The sequence below is a fragment of the Oenanthe melanoleuca genome, chromosome 2, assembly GCF_029582105.1.
Source record: "Oenanthe melanoleuca isolate GR-GAL-2019-014 chromosome 2, OMel1.0, whole genome shotgun sequence".
Taxonomy (NCBI): Eukaryota; Metazoa; Chordata; class Aves; order Passeriformes; family Muscicapidae; genus Oenanthe; species Oenanthe melanoleuca.
The window spans coordinates 49,653,610-49,674,792 of NC_079335.1; the positions used below are offsets into that span (position 1 = coordinate 49,653,610).

A 21,183-nucleotide genomic window follows, 5' to 3' on the forward strand; every position below is an offset into this window, starting at 1 on the left:
TTTTATATAACTTTAAGCACCCCACTTTCAAGAAAGTGACATCTGGCTTTGATTTAATTTTAATATTGAAAAAATGTATATACTAAAACTTCCAAAGTAACAAGTAAGTAGAAGCTTACTTAAGTTGTTAAGGTGAACTTACTACAAACTTACCATAGTTAAGAAAGTTAAACTTAAGAACTAAGCAGAGACTTAAACTGCCCTTATTTTTACTTAAGATTTTATTTTTCTTTGCAATAAAGTGCTCAATAAAAACTACATATGAATAATGTTTCCAAGTAAAAGGTGATGGTGCTCCTACACAAACACAAACTAATTATAGAAAGCAAGTGAATTGTATCCTTGAAGTATTACAATAGTTCAGTACACTTATGCCTTAGGACATAAAGGAAGGGAAGCGTAACAAGCTTTCCAACTAAAAGGTTAGCAATTAAAATTGAAGGATAAAAGTACCTCTGCTGAAGCATATACATGTAATTTAATCAAGTTTGCCATCAATTATTGCAAAAATTAACATTTTGAAGAAGTACACTGAGTGGAACTCATTCTGCCTTATATCTTAAATAGAAGAAATAATAATTCAAACTCTTAGTTTGATGAATTTGGCAGCACAAAACAACTCACATTATTTTGATTTTCTTGTGATATGGTGAAATAGAAAGAAGATAGCTTTGTTTCTGACTCAGAGCTTGTCTGCTTGACCATTGCTGAGAAGACTCTTACAAATAAATGTACTTATTTTTAGTAGTCATGAAGCAGGGAGGATCCTGTTTATCTCTGTTTTTGTGCAGAGGCCACATGAACTTATTCCTCAGCAACAATAAATGACCTTCTAGAGTCACAAAGTGGTATTTCATGCTTTAAGTGGGGGGGAGCTGAAGGGAAGTTTGCCCCAAGCAGTCTGAAAGTGTCCAACACTGAAACATTCCACCTGACTTTAGTGTCCTGAGATAGAGGGTAGAGTAAAGCACTTGGACTGCCACACAGCCAAAAATAAAGTAAACTGCTAATAGAAAAGCAGCCTACCACCCCAGGGAAGGACCCAAGGAACTCCAGGGAAACAGCCTCTAGATCTATGCCTTGGCAGCTCTTTAGCAAAGGGACCAAAAAGGGAGAGGACCTGGTCTGCTGTTTCTATTTCACCACTGAAAGTTAATCCCCTTGCTGGCCAGATTTAAGAATGCACATAATCTAGGTGAAGCACATACATACAGCATGTTCAGAAATCCAGTTGCTGATGGAAAAATATATTAATCCATTTATTTAAATGCCAGAGCAACAAATGAAAATAAACTGAAACAGGCAGCCAAATAACTTATTTCCACAGCAAACATAATGGTCTTAGCCTGGTGTCATACATATTCAAGCCATGAACTTCAGGAGACCTTCTGTCAAATTACTAGCACCTGTGGGTGGCTGCAACTTTTGTTTTAGAAGTGTGACTGAATATTTCTGCTGTTTATGTGTTCATTTTACCTTCAAATGTTGTGTTGTATTCTCCAGCTCTGACAATATCCCATAGGGCACACGGTCAATACCAGTGAGGTTCACTGAAAGCATGGCCTCGTGGAGATTATCCAAACTGTTTAACAAAACTCCTGTGCAGTTGTCATCACAAGCTAAATAAACCATTTTAAGGAAGCAGTATTAGTATTAAAATGAAGACAAAAAATACTGTACTTTTGATTCAGACAGCATATGCCTTCATCATTTCAGTTAAGAGTGGTAAAGTATAACTCTGAATATACAGATTTGCAATCTTGGCTTTCCCTTCTTGCCCAATAGTGAACTTATTCAAAACACACTCTCCTTAGGTTAGCACACATTAGAGCCCTATTGGTTCTGCTAGCTATTGAGCTGCTTGCTGTATTATAGGCTTATTGAGCTTATTTAGCCATTTTGTAATAAATCCTTGTTGAAGCTGTTCAGTCAGACAGGAAATTCAAGCCTACAGTCCTGTAATTCCATTTATTTCTCAGATTTTTTTCTATTTATACAAAATAAAACAAGAGGTCTAAATCCTGATTCATTATAGAAGCAGATTGCTGTACTAGATGTGTCCTGCTACTTACACTCTCATAAAGAATTACAAGAGTAATTATTGGGGTAATATGACTTATTATTGGTGGAGAATGCCTATAAACCTGGCATAATTGCAAAAGTATCATTACAGCAAATTCACATCCAAAGGGCCAATGACATAGGAATTCAAGATTTTGCAATAAATAAGATATGCAGTCAGAAAAAGTCTTAAAATTATCTTTCCTTAAACTTTTTTGTAACACTAAATAAGCCATTGTAAGGATTAACTGCTTGGCTGATGTTATGATCTCTACTGTAGTTTCCTCTGTGTTCACAGAATGGTTGAGGTTGGATGAGACCTCCAGAGAATACCTTCTCCAAGCCTCTCTGTTTTACAGAAATAATAATTTTTAGGGTCTCTTTCCTTCACAGAAAGAACATGGCCTGACATCATAAACCCATCCAAGGAATAGCCATGTGCACATAAATACCACTGGAGCGGACCAGAGCCCATTGGGAAAGTAAAGAATTTAAATCCACCTACACACACACTCGTCCTCCAGCAGAAGATGCCTTGGCTCACACTCCTCACAGAGCTGTCCTGTTACCCCTGGCTTACAGAGGCACTGCCCAGTGGCACCATCACAATTGCCATCAACAGAACCTCCTGGATTGCACTGGCACGGGCGGCAGCTGCCACCAGGGAGCTGGGGGTCACCGTAATAGCCAGGGGAGCACCTGCAGGGAGGAATGGCACACTGACCATCACAGCATGTTCACCATGACATCAGATGTTACATTTACTGACAGCTTGCAGATTTCATTAATAGTTCAACAGTAACTAGCAAATCTCTCAGAGTCCTTGAGCACTCTTTTATACACTTATTTATGAACACTGAATAATCTGAGTACACACACAGCTCATATTAACCAAACTGTCCTTGGCAGTTGGGAATAAATGGGAACATCATGTGTGACTCACCTTTCACAGTACTGTCCTTCATATCCTGGGAGACAAGCATCACAGAGGTAATCCTGAACACCTTTCAGGACACAAGTGGGACTAAAACTGGAAGAAGGATAAACAAATACCTGCTGTCATATAAACAAAAGACCATACAAAGACAGATAACACCTTCAGCCACAGGTTAAATATTGTAAGCAACAGCATCTTCTGTTTAATCTGATTGCATTGCTGTAGAATTTGTACTTTAAATTAGTTAAGTTTGCTTTCCCAATGTGGCTCCATTACTGCATTAAATATTAGAGCATATTGTGGCCTTCACTTAAAAACATAAGACAATGTAAAATGGATGCTGTATGACATGGCTATTGTATATATTTAACTGAGACTTGCAAGAGGACACCAGAATTGCTAGACTCTCATTCTGACTCAATTATACAAAAGCTAACAACAAATATGTTTTTTAAGTTTCTGAAAGAACCTAGCCTGCAAAGCATTTTGTTTTTTAAAATACAAAGTTAACTGTTCATCTACCAAACAAGCAGTTGTATGAATTTCAGACAAAGGAGTATTTGTTCTTCCCCTAGGACTGATCTCATGAAAAGTTCCTGCATTGCCCAAATCTTTGTAAATACATAAGTACTGTTCTCTGAATGAAGAAAGAGACTCACATTTGATACTAAACAATGTCACAGCAACTTAGTCAACTATCTATAAGGCAGTCTATGTTCTAGTCTTACAGAAAAAATTGACTCATCTATCACCTAATCCTTTTATTTTAAAATTTCACCAGTACAGTTCAGAATGCAAGTCCTATTTACTAAATAAAAATAGGCAGCATTCAAACATCTAAAAATTAAGGACACATAACGATAACCAACCCCTACTGTCACGGTGTAGGAGGATGAGAAGGAGAAGGAGGTTAGATGCACCACACAAGAAATGGGAAGGGTAAAAGGTGCACTGGATTTAGTAAGCTCTGGCTACCTGACAGGGTTGGCTCTGGGACAGGCACAAAGGGAGCAGTCATTGGCAGATCCAGTTACTCTCCCGTAGTAGCCTGGGGCACAAGCACTGCAGTGATCACCAACTGTGTTATCTCTGCAGTTCTGAGACACAAAATTCAGATGGTTTAAAGCAACAACAAACAACAGGAGTAAATTTATCTACTTTATCAGTACATGTGTACAGTTTCCAGCAATGATCTCTACATGCCACTACCCATTGGTCAACATTCTCTGAGTGAAAAAGTCTTTTATGCAAACAGAATGCCAGCATATTTTCTCTTATGTGAATGTCCCTTCAGGCAGGCTGACCTAATTTCATTTCTAAATTTCCATAAAGTCTATGCATTTTTGCTACTATTAATAAATTCAGGTCAGGACATCACAGTACAAAACAAAAAACAAACCCAAAACAAACAAAAACATCCAAATATAAGAAACAAACAAAGAAGAAAAAAAGGAAAAATTTAACAGAATACCTGGCTTTTCTGCTTTAGCATTTCAGCAAATGCTGAGGACTATCCACAGTTAGGATTCACAGACACTACATTTGGTTTGTCAAGAGTACTGATCAATAACCAGTGCTATTAATATTAAAACATCAAATTTGTATTATAATTATAATTTGACTGACTAGTCCCTCAAGTGAACAAAAATACTTTTCTGCTTCCCCCCCTTATTTCTTTTAACGTTTCTTTTTTCTTATTCTGTCTTTCATATGCCTGCTAATGTGTATTTTAGGCTAAGTGATGAGGTAAACAGTAGCAATGCAACCTCCTATTTTTGGGAGCAGAAGTCAGATGAAAACCAACTCTATTGCCTACCCCACTCAGCTGGAAATGTCTGGGTATAATCTCAAGGCACAGATGACTTGCTAACCCTCAACAAATAACTAAGAGGAAGAACAACGAATATTCACCTCTGTGAAAAACTTATGCATTTTAGCCTTGTAAAAGTTGAGAGCCTTCATTTTTACTCATGAGATACATACTTTTGTACAAATCTGAAAGCAAAAGAATGGTTTAGAAAAGCCTGAAGGACTAAGGAAACTCACTTAAAAACTAACTTCAAGAATGAATTCAGCAGGAGTTGACTTTGAACTAACCCACTCACAACTGGAAAAATAAAGCAAGTGGGGAAAGAATCAGGGAAAAAATACTGAGCAATGCCAGGGAATGAACTTAATATGCCTTATTTGGTTAGCTGAGAATTTGCTGTCCACAGCCTGTCAGACCACAAGAGAGGAAATGTGTTAGTCAAATGTGTTTGCAACCTTTGGGATAAACTGAGAAAAGTGAGCAAATCAACTTAGCTGAGGCATGTTCCTACAATACTGCAGTCTGGCCATTAAAAAAAAGCCTCCTTTAAAGCTGTCCAGAGGATTCTCTTCCTGAGAAAGAATTTACCTTTGATTTAAGTCTGTGGTAGAGTATGGCTTACTGCATCCTTTATTTCTTTTTTTGTGTTCTGAAGCAGACCTTGTTCAGATACCCAAAAGGTCTCAGAGAAAAACAGACAAACTCAACCAATACACAAGTAATACTAAAAGTAAAATTAAAACTAAAATAATTAATGATTTTGAGTATGCTAATGCCTCAAAACATTGCTAAATTTACTGAATGCACTTTAAAGGAAACTATTCAGATTTTCCATCTTTCAGAGTTGTGGAGGGAAAAAAAAAAAAATCACATTTTGTCCAAGAGATACAGCCATATACTTCTCCTAAAAACTCCTTGGATAGGTTACTGCCATTGTATGCTCAGGTGAAATCAATAGAAGAATGTTTAAGATGTACATACCAAGCACTTTCCAGTGTCAGGATCACAGGTTTCACTGTGGTTGTTGCACTGACATGGCACACAAGGTGCTATCAGAGTGTGAGGCTCTCTTACAGTGAGTTCTGTATGCTTTCTCCTGTAGTATCCTGGAGCACAGCTCTAGTTGTAAGGGGAGTAAAATATATATTTTTTTTTAAATTATCACAGCTATCAACAGCTATAAACAATTTTAAAAGTAATTTAAGTAATTTTTTTTTTTTTTTTTTAACTTTCATACTATTAGATACACAAAAAGGATTTAAGGGCTCAGTACCTGGCAGGACAATCCAGTGTAACCAGCAGGACACCTACATTGCTCTACAAGATGAGCTAGAGGTCTGCCTACATGCATTTCTTCAAACTTGACTGCGAGTTCCATTGAGATATTTGCAATTCTACAAGATGCATGCAGAAGAAGAGTGTGAACACCTAAAGAAGCATGAATGCCACAAACAAGATCCAAAAACATTTTCATGCTTCAAGGTCAGGGGTACAATACACAATCTTCCATAATTTCCCATGGAAATAACTCAAAAACTGAAGATTTTTAAACTTATTTACGGGATTTAAGAATCTACAACTAAACACATCAGAAATTATTAAAGGTAATAAAGGTTGATCCCTCTTGGTCTGGAAAACTTCCCAAACCCACCATGCAAGAGTATGTAATTTTTCCTCAGAAATATTAGACAACAACATTTGTCTTGTGCCACAAATTTGGACAGAGCTAACAAGAAGATAATTGAGGGCATGTGAATCAAAAATAACACAAAATCTGGAGGTAGAACCAAACTTCTTCAGAGCTGTGAAGACATACAGAATAGGTTTTCATTGGATGCATCTTAGCTTGTCTTGGTAGTTTCCAGACTAACAGATGAAATTATGATATCCCATCCCCTCCCACTCTATTAATAACTTAATTCTGGATAAAATGGTAATAAAATGCTAACTATTCTGAGGTAAGACTATCCTATTGTCACTGCCCAGAGTATTTCAAGCTACAGGAGACACCTAGACCAATACAAACCCAAGAACTCAGGGGACCATGTGCTTCAACTGAAAAAAGAAACAAAAAATTCAATATCCATAAAAATAAGATGGGTAAGAAATATTTTGGAAAATATAAAATATTTAACTATATCATCAGTCCTGCAGAACACTGCATCAGCCTGTGCTCCTTTGAGTGTTTTCCTATCAAAGTAAGCAGCAGAGTCATTTAGTATTCACAAAAAAAATTCAAGAGGGATTCTGCTGCAATTAAAAGTCAAATGTTTTCTTGTCAGAAGAAGGGCAAAAGTCACAAATAGAAAATAGCAAATTTCTCTGAGGAAAGTCTTTACTGTATAGCTCAGTTGGGGCTATTTGTAAGTTAAATACTGTAAATGTAATACAACAAACAAATGCAATCAGGGGTTGCTTTACCTGCTTTGCTGCAATCCTTGGCCATAAGCTGCCTTGATAAGGATGTATTCAACATTGCTGAGCACAGACATGAAGTCAGAACGTAAGACAGGCTCATCAGACACAGAGTTAAAATACTTCCAAGAATCCTAGGGAAACAAACAATTTTTTTTTTTTTTTTTTTTAACTTATAAAAACCATGAACATTTAAGTTTACTTCAAGGTAATGCTGTGTTCCTCCTGTGTTTTGGCTTACCTCCTTCATTTCTACTTCCTTTTCAGTTCTTATTCCATTTTCTGGAGAAGGGATGTCTACATAGATGACCAACTTGCTAGTGTGACCTCCCTTCATTAGAATTTGTGGCTCAAAATTTGAGGTTCCAAAGCCATCCAAAGCATAAAAGGCAACAGTGTATCTCAGCTTCCCTCCATAGGCCATGAGCTGTTTGGATTAAAGGTTATTACTATTATTTAATCTAAGGTTTAAGCTACTGGTTGAAAATATTTTAACATCATCTGTAGACTGGAAAACTGCCAGTCCTTTGAAGAATTGGCAATAAAACATGAAAATTGACTTAAAACTCAGTGGCTTCTCCACTAAGGTTAAATATACATTTCTAAAAAGCAGTCTTAATTTCTTTACCTAGACCTGCCCAAGGTGAGAACTCAATTTTCATTCAATTCCTAAGCAACAGAGATTCCATGATCTATATACTGATTCAAGGATGAAAACTCTTTTAGGTTTCTACAATGAAACCAAATATACCACTGTTCCCCCCCACCCCCAGAACCTGTAAAGTAATTAAATATGGATGTTACCAATTAACAAGGTCAAGAAAAATCTTGTTAGGAAAGGGTAATGTAAATATATTGCTTGTGTTAGATGAAAGTAAGTTCTATCACTGAATAGTTAAAATATTATGACCTACAAGAATAGAACTAATTCCAATTATTCAATGTTCTTACCTGGTCTCCCTGAAACTGCTCTGGCAACTTCCAGTAAAATGTTTCTGTATTTAAGTACTTCCTGACTATGGCAGCATCCAATAAAACATCAGGAAATTGTGAAAATACTCCTTCCACTGTTCCAGTCAGGTTACTTTGAGCTACTACATGCAGAACAGCCTGATCTGGAGTTAATGTTATCTGTGACACAAAGAACAAAAGATTCAGTCAACAAAATATCTTGTTTACAATTTTAGATGCTTTGAAACAGTCAATAGTCCATCTTTAGAGTAAAAAATACCCAACCCAAAAAACTGGAAAGCACATCTGATACTGACTTTTTTTAAGAAGTGAAGAGTGGAATGCAAGGTTTCAGAAATAAGAGTATGACCATTTACCATCTGCTTTCTCTTCTCTTCTGACCTATGCCACTGGCCCCATAAGCCAGCCAGGACACTCAGCCTGATCCATTAAATGTGCACACCAGTGTGGTGTCTGCCATGGAATAACAGCAAACTATGTCTGTGTGATTACACTGCTTTACTTACAGGAATTCTCACGTGGTCTTCTAGCTCTGAACAAGAAGTGGACATCCCGAAACAGAAGCATGGAGTACATCCTAGTGCATTGTCAGCAGACAGACCAAAAGTTCCAGGTTTACACTCACTGCATTGTAGACCAAAAACATTTTCCTGAAGGATATAAAAAAAAAAAAAAAGAAAAAAAAAAAGTAGCAGCACACTCATAATACTTCATTTTCTAAATGAAAGATGATTATTTTTGGAAGAAAAACTAGCTGCAACATAAACTTCATAGCAGAATATCCATTATTGTATGCAATCTATTTTCCTGTGCAGTACATTACTTTTTCATTATTTTCCAATGATGTTTGACTTCTTTCTTTGAAAAAAAAAAATCAAACAAACAAACAAAAAAACACACATAAAACTCCTCACAAACAACCACAGAACATTTAAGTTAAACTCATATATATGCCTATCAAAAATCAGCAGCTCTGTATTCAAAACAGAATTTCCTCCCAAATCTGATCTGGAAAAAGAGCTCCAAAAGCGAAATAAACTGCTCAGTATGAATAGAAATCAAGGGACCTATTCCCAAGTGTCTATTTTTGTACCCAACTCCCAGCTGGTGAGCTGAACCTCAAGAAACACCCAAAACTACAGTCAATGCCCACTGGTACCTTTAACCAAAGATTGGCCAGACACTTATGAAGGCATAAATTTGTTGTCTTGAAGTAAGTTTTCTTTCACTCAGTCTTCAAGAACTGCTTCCCATCTTTTCAGAAAAATCTATATTATGTGTTTTTACTGTTTCCTATATATGAGAATACCAGACTTTACTATTAGCAATATATCTGAGTTATTCTTAAGCATTGCCTTTGGTTCCAGCACAGGAAATTGATTCAAACTTGCAACATAAACATATTTAAAAAAAAATAAATTGAGATTCTCCATTTAGTACTTATTGGTTTCTTCCTATCAATATAATTTGAATTTTCAAAAAAGCAGGCTATATCATCTGAACTAATGTGTTGTTCCCAAACCTAATAAAACCAAATGTGTACAAACAGAAAAATTTCACTGCTTTTCCTAATAGCAAGATCTGTCACAGAAAATCCTTTAGCAGTGATCTAGGTGTACTCATAAATGACACAGATTGCCTTTCGAAGTCCTTTCAGCCCTGTATCTTCCTTGAGTTCAATGCAATCAATGTCTAGAAAACACTAAGGCTTTCCCAGATGGGGCTGAATAATACCTTGCAGGCACAGATGCCAGTTTCTTCTTCACAGCCACAAACTCCTTCAGTGTCATTGCACATATCTGCTCTGGTTCCACTCAAATCACAGTCACAGGCAACACAGTCTGGGTAGTCCCTGTAGCCTAAGGCACACCTGGAACAGTCTCGTCCTCCAAATTCAGCTTTGCACTGGCATTGACCTGTCAACACATCACACTGGAGATTGGCTGAACCAGTGCTGCTGCAGTTGCAAGCCTTAGTGGAAGAGAAGAATTGTTTGTAAATAGCAGATCTTTAAAAAAGAAATTTTTACAACAGAAACAGTACATATAAAAATTACCCTTAAAATTCAATGTTTGCCAACAAATACTGTACAATAATAAAAGGGAAGAAATTCCACACAGAAATGAGGTGTTTGGTTTGTATTTTAGAAAAGAGCTGCATTTCCAGTCAACAGCAGATGGCAAAAAGCTAGAAGCTCTGTTGGTTCCCAAATGTGGGTTGGGAACCAAAGGAGTTGAAGGACTCAACAAGTTGAAGGATGGAAAACAAAAACATATCCAAAATACTTAATTTACAGTGCTAGTAATTGAGTACAGCAAGTAAATTTTATGTTGTATAAATGCTGAATGAAAGAAATCTGTATCATCATTTTATAAATGACAGAAAGGAAAATCTAAAAACTAACATTCTTTTAAGATTTCAAGAAGCATTAATAGCTTTAGCTTCTGCATCTTGCTCAAGCATTGCATCCCAAAGGTGGGAAGATCAGCAGTGTAGCTCAGTACCAAAGGAAAACTGTTTCTTGGCAGAGTGCATCCTTCATTATTTAATCAGTAAAGTGAATCTGTTATTACAACCATGCAAAGTGGGTGTACTTTATTTGTCATTCTTTTTTGAAGCAGTCTGGATTAGCCTTCACTCTTAATTTCTTATCTGTGGTTACTTAACAAGCCAAATTTTGGTCTGTGGTTATTTCTAATTGAAGAGGCAAAAAGTAGATTCCATCTATCATCATCTATTGTGAGTATTTTCTCAGTATTTTCCCTGAGTTATTTTCCTCATCAGCTCTCTTTGAGATGAAAAGCCTTTATCGCGCATGCCAAGACCCAAAAGTTCTAGAAGAATTACTGTCTATACTTCAGCATTCTACACAATTTTGCTGCTTACCCACAGCACTCTTTGCATTAAGCATTTTTTACTCTAGCACTGGGTACTATAATGTCTGCTACACTACTTCACCCAGAAATGGATGTTAAATATCAAGAAAACCTCTAGAAACAAAGCCAGATAAAGTAACCACTTATGCATTCTGTGTTGCAAAAGCAGACAGTCTGGGCAGCATCTCTCCTGTTTCATCAATGTAGAGAACATGCAAAGAGTCTCTCCTGGGTTTGCCAGAAGACACTGCTCCTGATCTTAAACTACCACATCTGACTATTCAGCATAAGGAATATCCCTTTGTTGGGACTATTATTTGGAGATCACATTACTGTTTTTTCCATCACAAAAAGGATCTAAAATACCTTAGAGTATTTCACATTCATTACTGTGATGCTGCAATCTAAAGGAATGATAAATAACCTACCAAAAGTGAGCAACTGCATATTTAATTTCACCTGATCATTGGCAAGTGCTGTGGAATCACCCTATGAGAGGAATACCTCAAAGGAAATGCACAAAGGTACTAATGTAGAGCACACTGTATTTGCAGTACATTAGGTAAGAATGACAGTAAGCTGACAGGTAACAATGCTGTGGTTTAAAGACCAGTTGCCAACTATGTCACCAAGATGATTAACTCTGAAGACTTATTAGGACTATTTTATCATCCTTACTCTAAAAAATTAAAGATAAAAAGGATACCAATTTGGCTGACACTTAGGTATTTTACTGGATGTAATGACAGACCTTGTCAAGTTGATTGTATTTGTGGTTTCTCCACTGAAGTTACCCATTACATTCATGTAATTGAGGCTTTTTAAAATCTTAACATTTATAAAATAGTTTGGACCAATGCCATATCTGACAGGAATTTACTGCATGAACTTAAAGGCATAAATGGTTACTATTCCTTGGTCTGCACTGACTTGGCATTTTATTGCTTAATCATAAGCATTAAGCTGAGATAATGGGAGCTACCATTGTTCCATTCATGAAACATTAAATACATTATACCATTTTAATTATAAATTTTTCAGAAAGAATGCCTGTAGTAACTTTCAAGACACTTCCAATGTTCTTAAATCCTTAATATTATTGCTTATTGATTTGCACAGAAGTTATATTCCCAGTTGCCCATAAATCTGGTTTAATACCACTATTTAAATACCTAAATGGTAGAATAAACACCTCACAATTTTAATGTGAACTATGCACCTAACCAGAATAAGCACTCTGAGAGTATTTTCAGATACAACCTGCTTACAAGGCTCCTCAATAAACACTGTGCCATCTGCTGTTTTGCTGGTTTTTGTTTTAATGTGAGCATGTTCCATTAACACTTTGAGACAGAATAAAGATCATGGTTCTCAAAACAAGAGGCCAATTCTGACATCTGTATAAGGCAAATTGCTTTCAACAGTTATGGCTTTTCACCCAGCCTACCATACCTTGCAACCAAGCTTAGGAGAGAGTCCCCAGTAATTTTCTTCACAGAGTTCACACTTTTGTCCCTGAGTGTGAGGGGGACAAATGCATTGGCCAGAATCAGCATTGCAGTTGTTCTGAGTATGGGCACAGTCACAGGCTGCAAGAGAAAGAGGACCAAAGGAGTAATTTAACCATGCTTTACTACAGAGGAGAAACTCCAAGACCACCAATAGTCTCACTTTTCTTATGCAGTACATTAGTCTATTCCACTAGGAACTCCTTGCCATCTCTAATCACTGAGAAACAGATCATGACCACAGTGACATTTCATCTTTTTACTGGAAGCTCATTATTGCTTATTGACTTAGCCTCTTTGGTGTTTCAAAAAGCAATGCTGCACTTCCACAGGGGGATCCACAAAACCACACAAATTTACTTTTGGAGAAAAGTACATTTGTAGAAAAAAAATTTCCATTACAGAGGACACAAAACTCATCAGGAGATATGCTAATGTTCTCAAGCAGATGAAAGTATTAATCTCAAGAATTCCTTATTGAATAATAGGGATGGATAACTATTTTTATAATACCTAAATACTGCAGGATGCATTTGGCAATTTAAGAAACAAAATATTATTCCAGTTACAAAGAAGAATTTCAGGGAAGTGATTTTATTAATCCTTTTAGTAAAAAATTTCAGGGAAGTGATTTTATTCATCTTTTTAGTAACATTTAAGTAATTTCCAGTAATGAAATGGTTAAAGGTACCCAAGGGATGTTTGATTCTTAGTAAAGACAAAGTATATTTATTTCAAAACATAATCTTATCACAATCTCACTGCATACTTCATTTTAATGTACTGGTTGAGACATGAAAAAAGCGATTTTGTCTGGCTGGAGAAAAGGCAGGCATTCCTTTAGCTATACTGTATAGAAAAGGGCATCTTATTAACATGAAAAATTAGGTTTTGATGGCATGTTCTCCTTTTAGATGAGCAATTTCTTCCTTATCATGATTAAAAATTGCACACAGCCAGGTGATAATGGGAAAATAGAGTGAATGACTTCTTATCAAATTAGGAAAAACACATTTAAGAGTTAAATGAAAAACTAAAGTAAAAATATTCAGGAGTAGAAGCTCTTCAATTTCCCAACTGCAGAAAAAAAATAGTTTCGTTCTCTTTGAAGGACTGAAGGGTTTTGTAATAAAGAGACAAAGGAGGTATTGAGGATGTAATATTTCTCTCATGCACCCTTTATGAATTATTTCATAGTCACTACCTTTTACAAGGAGCCACACAGTGAGCAAAGAAATGTTTTGTTCCCCAGCTTAATCTAAGTATTAGCAGACCTTCCTACAGATTCTTCTGTATCATCATAAAAACAACTGACCTTTGCCAGAGTTCAGCATACAATATATTGCTGAAAGAAATTCCAGACAAACTCTGGAAGGATCATGGATTAGAGCTTACGTGTGCAGCCCCCATCCTGGAATGCATAAAAGCCATGAGCACAACGATCACACTTCTCTCCAGCCACTCCTGGCACACAGTGACACTGCCCCTGATGATTGCACTCCTCAGACACCGAGCCAAACTGACTGCAGTTGCAGGGAACACAGCCAAGCCCAGTAAGCAGCCCATAATACCCGTTCTGTTGGAGAAGAAATAAATAGATTTGAGCTATGTTTCACAAATTTTTGAAAACACTACAATATACAGTCTTTGTTTTCTCTTGTTTATTCCCCATGATGTCTGACCTGCATGAATCTTGGCCAGCACTGCATGACTGCTGTGGAAAGACTCCCTGGCATTATGCCTTCACTGTTGCCAGCTATACAGCAATATGAAAAACTCAGCCCTGAATTGCTCTCATGGTCTTCTAATCTCACAAGCAAGACACTACGTTTTGAAGTCTGATGTTATTTTAATTTAAAGACTTGCTTGAGCACAGATACCTGTGACTATGAATGAAAGCCCAGAATGGAGCAGGTCAGTGACCTAGTGCACATGTGTGTTCAAAATCATCCAGCTGGGCTGGAAAAAAAGGCAGTAACCGGGCACAGATTTCCTGCTCTGGTCTCTGGTGTAGTTCAACACTTAGCATAGACTGGAAACTGCTGGTTTGTATCACCAGTGAATATCTGCTTGTTCTATAACAGGTCTGCCTTTCAGCTGAATCCCTTCTTGGCATTCAGCCATGATGTATTTATTATCAGCAACTATATTTCTTCAGATATTCCCTACCTGGACTTAATTTTACAGAAGCAGAGCTCTAAGATCCTTTCAGGTTAACAGTGTTTGGTTTGGTTTTTGACTGCACACTGTCAGCACCAGCCTGAACAGCCCTATTCAGGACAGTGCTGAATCAATTGCATAGCTTCACATCTGCAAGGAGCACATGCAGAGCAATTCTCAGCCATAAAAAACTCTGCAGACAAACTTTGGTCTCCACTCCAGCAACAAGCCCTTCTCCCCTGAACCTATTTACTGCTATTTTCTAGATCTGCTCAAATCAATATCTATAGATAGAGAAGAATATAAGAAAATAAAACCATTAGCAACAGGTAATATATCTGCTTACCAAGCATTTATCACATCTTTCTCCAATTACATTTGATTTGCAGGAACAGACTCCTGTCTCATGTTGACAAGTACTTGAAAGGGAACCATTCACGTGGCAGGCACAGGCTTGTGTTCAGAAAAAAAGAAACCAAATTAAAAATTATTCATGTGTATCTGTAGGCATTCATTATTATACAGAATTCAAAATCTGGCATATGATGTGTTTCATCTGTTTATATCCCACAGATGTTAATATATCACAAAAATGCCTGTGCATTTGGACTAAAATAAAAATAAAAAAAAAAAAAAAAAAAATTAAAAAAAAAAAAAAAAACAACACTCAAAAAAACCCCAAAAAAAAACCCAAAACCACCTCTGAATAGCTGTATTTGAGAAGTTTTTTTTCCTTCCAGCCCTATATGAGACATTCAGAAGTAGGAAATGTGTACAGCATGTCACTAGAGGGGCAATGTTAAGCCAGACAGTAAGTTCCAGGGATACCAAGTGTCAAACCTAACATAATACATTCCCCTCCCTCAGCCTAACCCAACCCCTGAGTTTTCAACCTGCACTTGCCAATTCATAACTTAAACTTTTTCAGCAAAGGTGCACGTGTCCCCATCCATTTTCCACATGAACCACATTTTTGTGTTCATTAAATGTTAAGAGTAATAAAAGAACAACTTACCACGGCAGTTTTTGTCAGTCACTGCATCCCCATAATACCCATCAGCACACTTTTCACAGTGGTGACCTGCTGTGTTCCCCAGACACTTCAGGCACTGTCCTGTGAAGGGATCACAGTGGCCCTCTTCCTGAGGGTTTACATTGCCATTGCATTCACAAGGAGCACACGACTGCCCAGGCATAAGAGGATTCCCATAGTAACCATTAGCACACCTGCATCAGAGTTTAGAAATTTTATCAGCTGGAGTGTGGTCAAGTCATATACTCCCCTCACTGAAGGGAGTTTTTCCTATTAAATTTTAATCTAAAGTGTCTCTGTATTACAATGAAAGACAAAATAAGAAGGGAAATTTTATTAGGAATGTTCTGTACAAGTGGTATGAACAATACAAGGAAGACAGGATGACGAACACCTAGTGATGTCAATGATAAAGGTATTTCACTCAAAATTAGTCTACATACCTTTCACACTGAGAACCAGTATAGCCTGGAAGACATTTGTCACAGACAATTCCACCTTCTTCACTCAGCTGACAAGTGGGACTGAAACTATTAACAATATTTATGGCAGTTGTTATCAATGTACAGAATCACAAGACTTCTGCAAACATTCAATATCATCCCTTCCTTGCATCTAGCTTTATAAACAATTGCAATTTTTTTCTAGTTTATCAAGGCTTTTAAATCACAATGTGTCAAAATAAACGTATAATTTTCAAAAACTCTTGGGTTTTTTTACTTTAAAAACAAGATTTTTAAACTTCCTAAAAACTTGGCTTTCATTCTAGCAAAGCAGCAAAATTGCTGTACTGAGTTCCTTTTTTCAGATACAACACATCTGTCCTTCTACTGTTTTCTGAAAAAACAAGGAAGGTAACCATCATTTTGGTGCAAAGTTCAAGGACAGGTTGAATTATTACTTTCATCACCATGAAAAATCATACCAGTTCACCCAGCCTCTCTTAGCCTTGTCTATATATCTGTCTACCTCAAAAAACAATGTCCCTATGAGATATATGTAAACAAAGATTAAGGAAAAAAAGCCCTTTTCTCTCTCCTTCAGATGTCATGACATTTTTCTTTATCTCGCTTTCTGATTTTGCTGAAGATGGAAAAGACAGTCTTGCATAAGAAGCTTACTTGTTTGCAGCAGAACTCAGAGGACATGCACAAGGCTGGCAGTCCTCAGATGTTCCTTGGGATGGATTTCCATAGAAGCCAGGCAAGCACTGATCACAGAAAGGTCCTGTCGTGTTGTGTTGACAAGCCTGTGAGACATGGAAAAAATCCTTTTGTATTTTCTCTTGGTGGTTTTTCGGCCCCTGAGGGATTTCTGCAGCAGTCTGCATGCAGTATGACACCCAAGGAACCCATTCTTCAAGCCATGAAGAACTGCCTAGAACTCTGAAAATAACTGTTTGATTTTTTTTTTTTATGATTTCTAACAATCTTCATTGTTTTTTCCTACATTTTAGAATATACTTTATAAAACCAGCCACATTGCTTATACACCTACTAACATATATTTTGCATATTGCACACATTTGCAGTAACAAACTTACATAGTTTTTACTGGTGTTTAGCCATTTTATTCCAGTAACTTTTTGTTTTAGAAGAGATCTGAGAGCTAAATTTTCTTTTAACAAGGTGATGTGCAATTTCCACTGGTGTTAGTCATGGAAGATGCACACATACCTGAAAACATATATTCACTGCTTAAATTTATTCTTTTCAGGAACCTTCAGCAAGCAAAGTCAAGATTTTTATTAGCCAGTATATGATGGCATTTTTGTATTAGTTCTGACTATTTTGCACTTGAAATGATAAACTGAAACAAATTCTTTATTGGAAAACACACTTATGGAGTCTTGCAACATACTCTGAACTAAACAATGAAAACCAACAAAAATAAGCACTTGGTACCCATAGCTTGAAACAATGCACTTGTTAACTTGACTTCCACAGTCAAAATGCTCTCCTAATTCCTAAACAGATGCTTAAACACAGAACACTTTGAAGGATGACTCACAAAGCAAACACCGTGGATGTCACACTCAGCTGCATGCCCATTGCACTTGCAGGGTTGACAAATACCTCCAAAGAGTATTCCATCCACACGGTAGTACCCAGGGAGACAGGACTGGAGGGAAATCAAGGGAGAAAGAACAGTAGCACTATGTGTGTTGGAAATACACATCAAAACTTTTTCAGAGAGTGCACTTCCGACCACCCACCATCCAACCCACTCACAATGTGGTAACTGAATGCTCTTTCAACCCTATTGATGTCACTGTAGCTCTTTTCTGTGGCTGTTTTTCACTTGCACTGGATAAAGGGGATAAGAATGAACTCCATGAAACTCTGATGCATCCCTTTCTTCCTTGGATGCATGGAAGTTAATTTTTGTGTGCTTTAATATGTGAAATTCCTTATTATGGGACAATAAAAAAGATATTCTACCACCTCTGTAGAATCATTAGCACAAGGCATCATACTGACATTATTTGTCAAAATAATTCCTGCTATTCTGCAGTAGGACTGTGCCTCTCTATATCTCCTTTTCACAGATACACAAGACACCACCTTGCACAATGCATTTCACCCTTGTGGGTTCTTCAAAAAGCTAGCATTCTTCCCTGCTAAGGTTTCTTATTGCCTCCATAAACTTAATGACACATATAAGGAATAAACTGAACATGATCCTGATCCAGAAAAAGTGCTATTAATGAGTAAGGTAAGCTCAGAATAGCTTCACAGAGCTTCAACAGCTGCACCCTCTGCAACAATGATATTCTGAAGCACATCATCATTTTTTAGTGCCATGAAAAAATTCAAGAAATAAGTTTAAAATCCCATTTAAAGTATCTGAAAGAAAATACCTTTGGGATTGCATAAAGTACAGTAGGCAGCAGATACCCACACAACATAAACTTTAATGGCAGTTTAATTAAAGGCAGCCTGCATTTAAAACTAGATCCTTTACAATAGGAGGTAATTTTGCATACACAAAACACTGTAAAAGGTTACCTCACAGGATATTCCTGTGTAACCCTGAGGACATTCACAGAATTCCACATCTGGTGCTGAAGAAAGATCTATAACATTTGCATTTGCAGTATCCAGAGTCACAGAGTCCAGCCTAGGGTTAAGCAGGAAAACATCACATCATTTCTTTCATCAAACACAATCTTCAACAGGACAGTTTGCTCCCTGGCAGGGACAACTGAGGAACAGGCACAAATTTCCTCTGTAAGAAGTCTGTGATCATACTCTTATCACAGCATTTGCAGTCCTGGGAGTAGATATGTCCTGTTATCATTATCGTTACTGGAAGAGACAACCTTCTCAGCCATAGGTAACATTTTTGTTAGGAATCTTTACAAACATTTCATAAAGATGAACATACTATCCCCTAAATGAACATAAATTTCACCAGAGTGGTGTGGGTGCACAAATCAAAGTTGGTATCAGTTCTTATTTTATTGACACGAAATGCCACCAAATAACACAGTATTCACAGAATATTTTGAGTTGAAAGGGATCATCAAGTCCAACTCTTATATAAATGGCCAATATGGGGATTTGAATCCATAACTTTAGCATTATTAGCATCATGCTCTAATTAGGGAATGAGGAAGAAAGGTTGTCAGTGAGTGTAAGGAAATTAAGTAAGTAAATGATGAAGCTGATTCCCTTAAGAGCAATATAACTTTATTCCTGTGTCTTGGAGAAGATCTATAAGGTCTGACACAGATATGGCCAATGCTGGTATGAGACTATGGAATGATCAGCTAATCCACTGCAGCCTGATTTTCCTATTAAGGAGTCCCTTAGAGAGGAATCTCAATAACACAAACAAACATCAAAAGAAATTACAATCAATGTCTTTATTGATATGTTTTCAATAGTCAGTGATGGATTAACCTGCCACATACCCAAAATACTGTACAGAGTTCTGGAGGCATTTCCCTCTAAAAAAGCAGTCATTGTAATAAGGCTTTTCTGCACTATTACTTTAAAGCAGAATACAGCATCTCTGCTATCAGATATCTTTAAAACCTGATGTCCCTTACCATACACTCCATATGACTATGTTTTGGGTACAAAGACTGGCCTTAAGAAAATTCGATAAGCAACATTTTTTCTAGAAACAATTAACATAAAGCTTCAGGAATACTACCAATAAGAATCATGATTCATATGCAGAAAAAATAATAGAAGTATTAACTTGAATATTTTATCTCACTTACCTGTACACAGCCTTTTTGGCAATGTTGTAGTTGGCCCTGATCAGAAGATGGGTCACGTTTGCCAGAACAGTCATCAACATTTCCCGGTCTATTGCCTTTTTTGTATTGAACTCTATGAAATTCTCTGATACAAATCTCACTGAATTAGAATACTCCTCATATGGCTGTAATGACAAGCCTGCTGCTCTTGTACTCAGAATCTGTCCATTACCCTGAAATTGAGGGACAAGAGAAAACATTTTCTATATCTGCATGTTAATAGTGTCAAATACACATCCACATAACACAGAGAACAGGCAATCAAATTAAATTCCTTGCATTAAGTAGATAAAAGGTCAACATTTTCTGTGGCTTCAAGACCAACAATCTCATTCTCTCTCAGTTCAGAGATTCTAGAATTCCTTTGTAAAAGAATAAACTGAATGGCAAAAATCAAATACCTCTACAAAACAGAATCTCATTTCTATTTTGTTCTGTTGCTAAGTACATATAAAAAAAATGCTTTTGGAGATGTCTGGATTCAGTATGGAGCCTTTTTAACTGCAACATAAATCTAGAAAGTAAGCAATCAGCAAAAACACTCACCTGTTTCATAAGCGTAAATCTTTTCAGTTTATTGCAATTTGTTTTGTAAACACAGCTTTGTACTTTTGGTAATAAGCAACTCATCCATATACACAGATTAAATTCTAGGTATTTAGCATTTTAAACTAGTATTGCATACCTACAATTTCAGACAAATGGACTAGAAAATCAGAAATGAGTAGCAATAAAATCTTGATAATGACTTTTAAGAGACTTAAAATTGACAAAACTACTACAACAGAAATATTATTTTTAACCTCTTCATAGATTCTTAATAATGTCTGAATAGTAACAAGCTGAAAAAAAAATCCACCTGAATGATGACGTCCACACTAGACACTATATCACTGTCCACACTCTCCATTGGAATGTCATAAGATACCGTATACTTCAACTCTCCACTAAAAGCTGTGAGCTGAAATAACAAAAAGCAAAGTCTTAACAACATGATAACCTCCAGCCAACACAAAGAAATTACATGGGTCAGTACAACATCTAAATCATAAGACAATTGTAGGCTTGCAAATCCCACTTTACAGGAAAAGTTTAACATGCCATGAGAGTCAGCACAGGGACAAGAGCTGGCTTGCTGCTG

At 36.7% G+C, this 21,183-nt stretch overlaps 1 protein-coding gene across 1 annotated transcript in view; it reads right to left on the reverse strand.

The window, feature by feature from the left end:
• The window catches only part of LAMA1 (laminin subunit alpha 1), a 97,614-nt gene that overhangs the window by 31,110 nt on the left and 45,321 nt on the right, over nt 1-21,183 (reverse strand). Inside the window, exons 13-33 of the mRNA XM_056484109.1 lie at nt 20,902-21,003; nt 20,004-20,215; nt 18,781-18,892; nt 17,783-17,893; nt 16,894-17,021; nt 16,216-16,302; nt 15,755-15,966; nt 15,086-15,192; nt 13,975-14,155; nt 12,524-12,660; nt 9,930-10,166; nt 8,702-8,845; nt 8,175-8,354; nt 7,465-7,650; nt 7,230-7,357; nt 6,082-6,202; nt 5,790-5,927; nt 3,974-4,095; nt 3,005-3,091; nt 2,567-2,760; nt 1,477-1,619 (exon numbers count right to left, since the gene is read on the reverse strand). Of these exons, the coding sequence (XP_056340084.1) occupies nt 1,477-1,619; nt 2,567-2,760; nt 3,005-3,091; nt 3,974-4,095; nt 5,790-5,927; nt 6,082-6,202; nt 7,230-7,357; nt 7,465-7,650; nt 8,175-8,354; nt 8,702-8,845; nt 9,930-10,166; nt 12,524-12,660; nt 13,975-14,155; nt 15,086-15,192; nt 15,755-15,966; nt 16,216-16,302; nt 16,894-17,021; nt 17,783-17,893; nt 18,781-18,892; nt 20,004-20,215; nt 20,902-21,003 (3,069 nt within the window). The remainder of the gene's footprint in view (nt 1-1,476; nt 1,620-2,566; nt 2,761-3,004; nt 3,092-3,973; nt 4,096-5,789; nt 5,928-6,081; nt 6,203-7,229; nt 7,358-7,464; nt 7,651-8,174; nt 8,355-8,701; nt 8,846-9,929; nt 10,167-12,523; nt 12,661-13,974; nt 14,156-15,085; nt 15,193-15,754; nt 15,967-16,215; nt 16,303-16,893; nt 17,022-17,782; nt 17,894-18,780; nt 18,893-20,003; nt 20,216-20,901; nt 21,004-21,183) is intronic.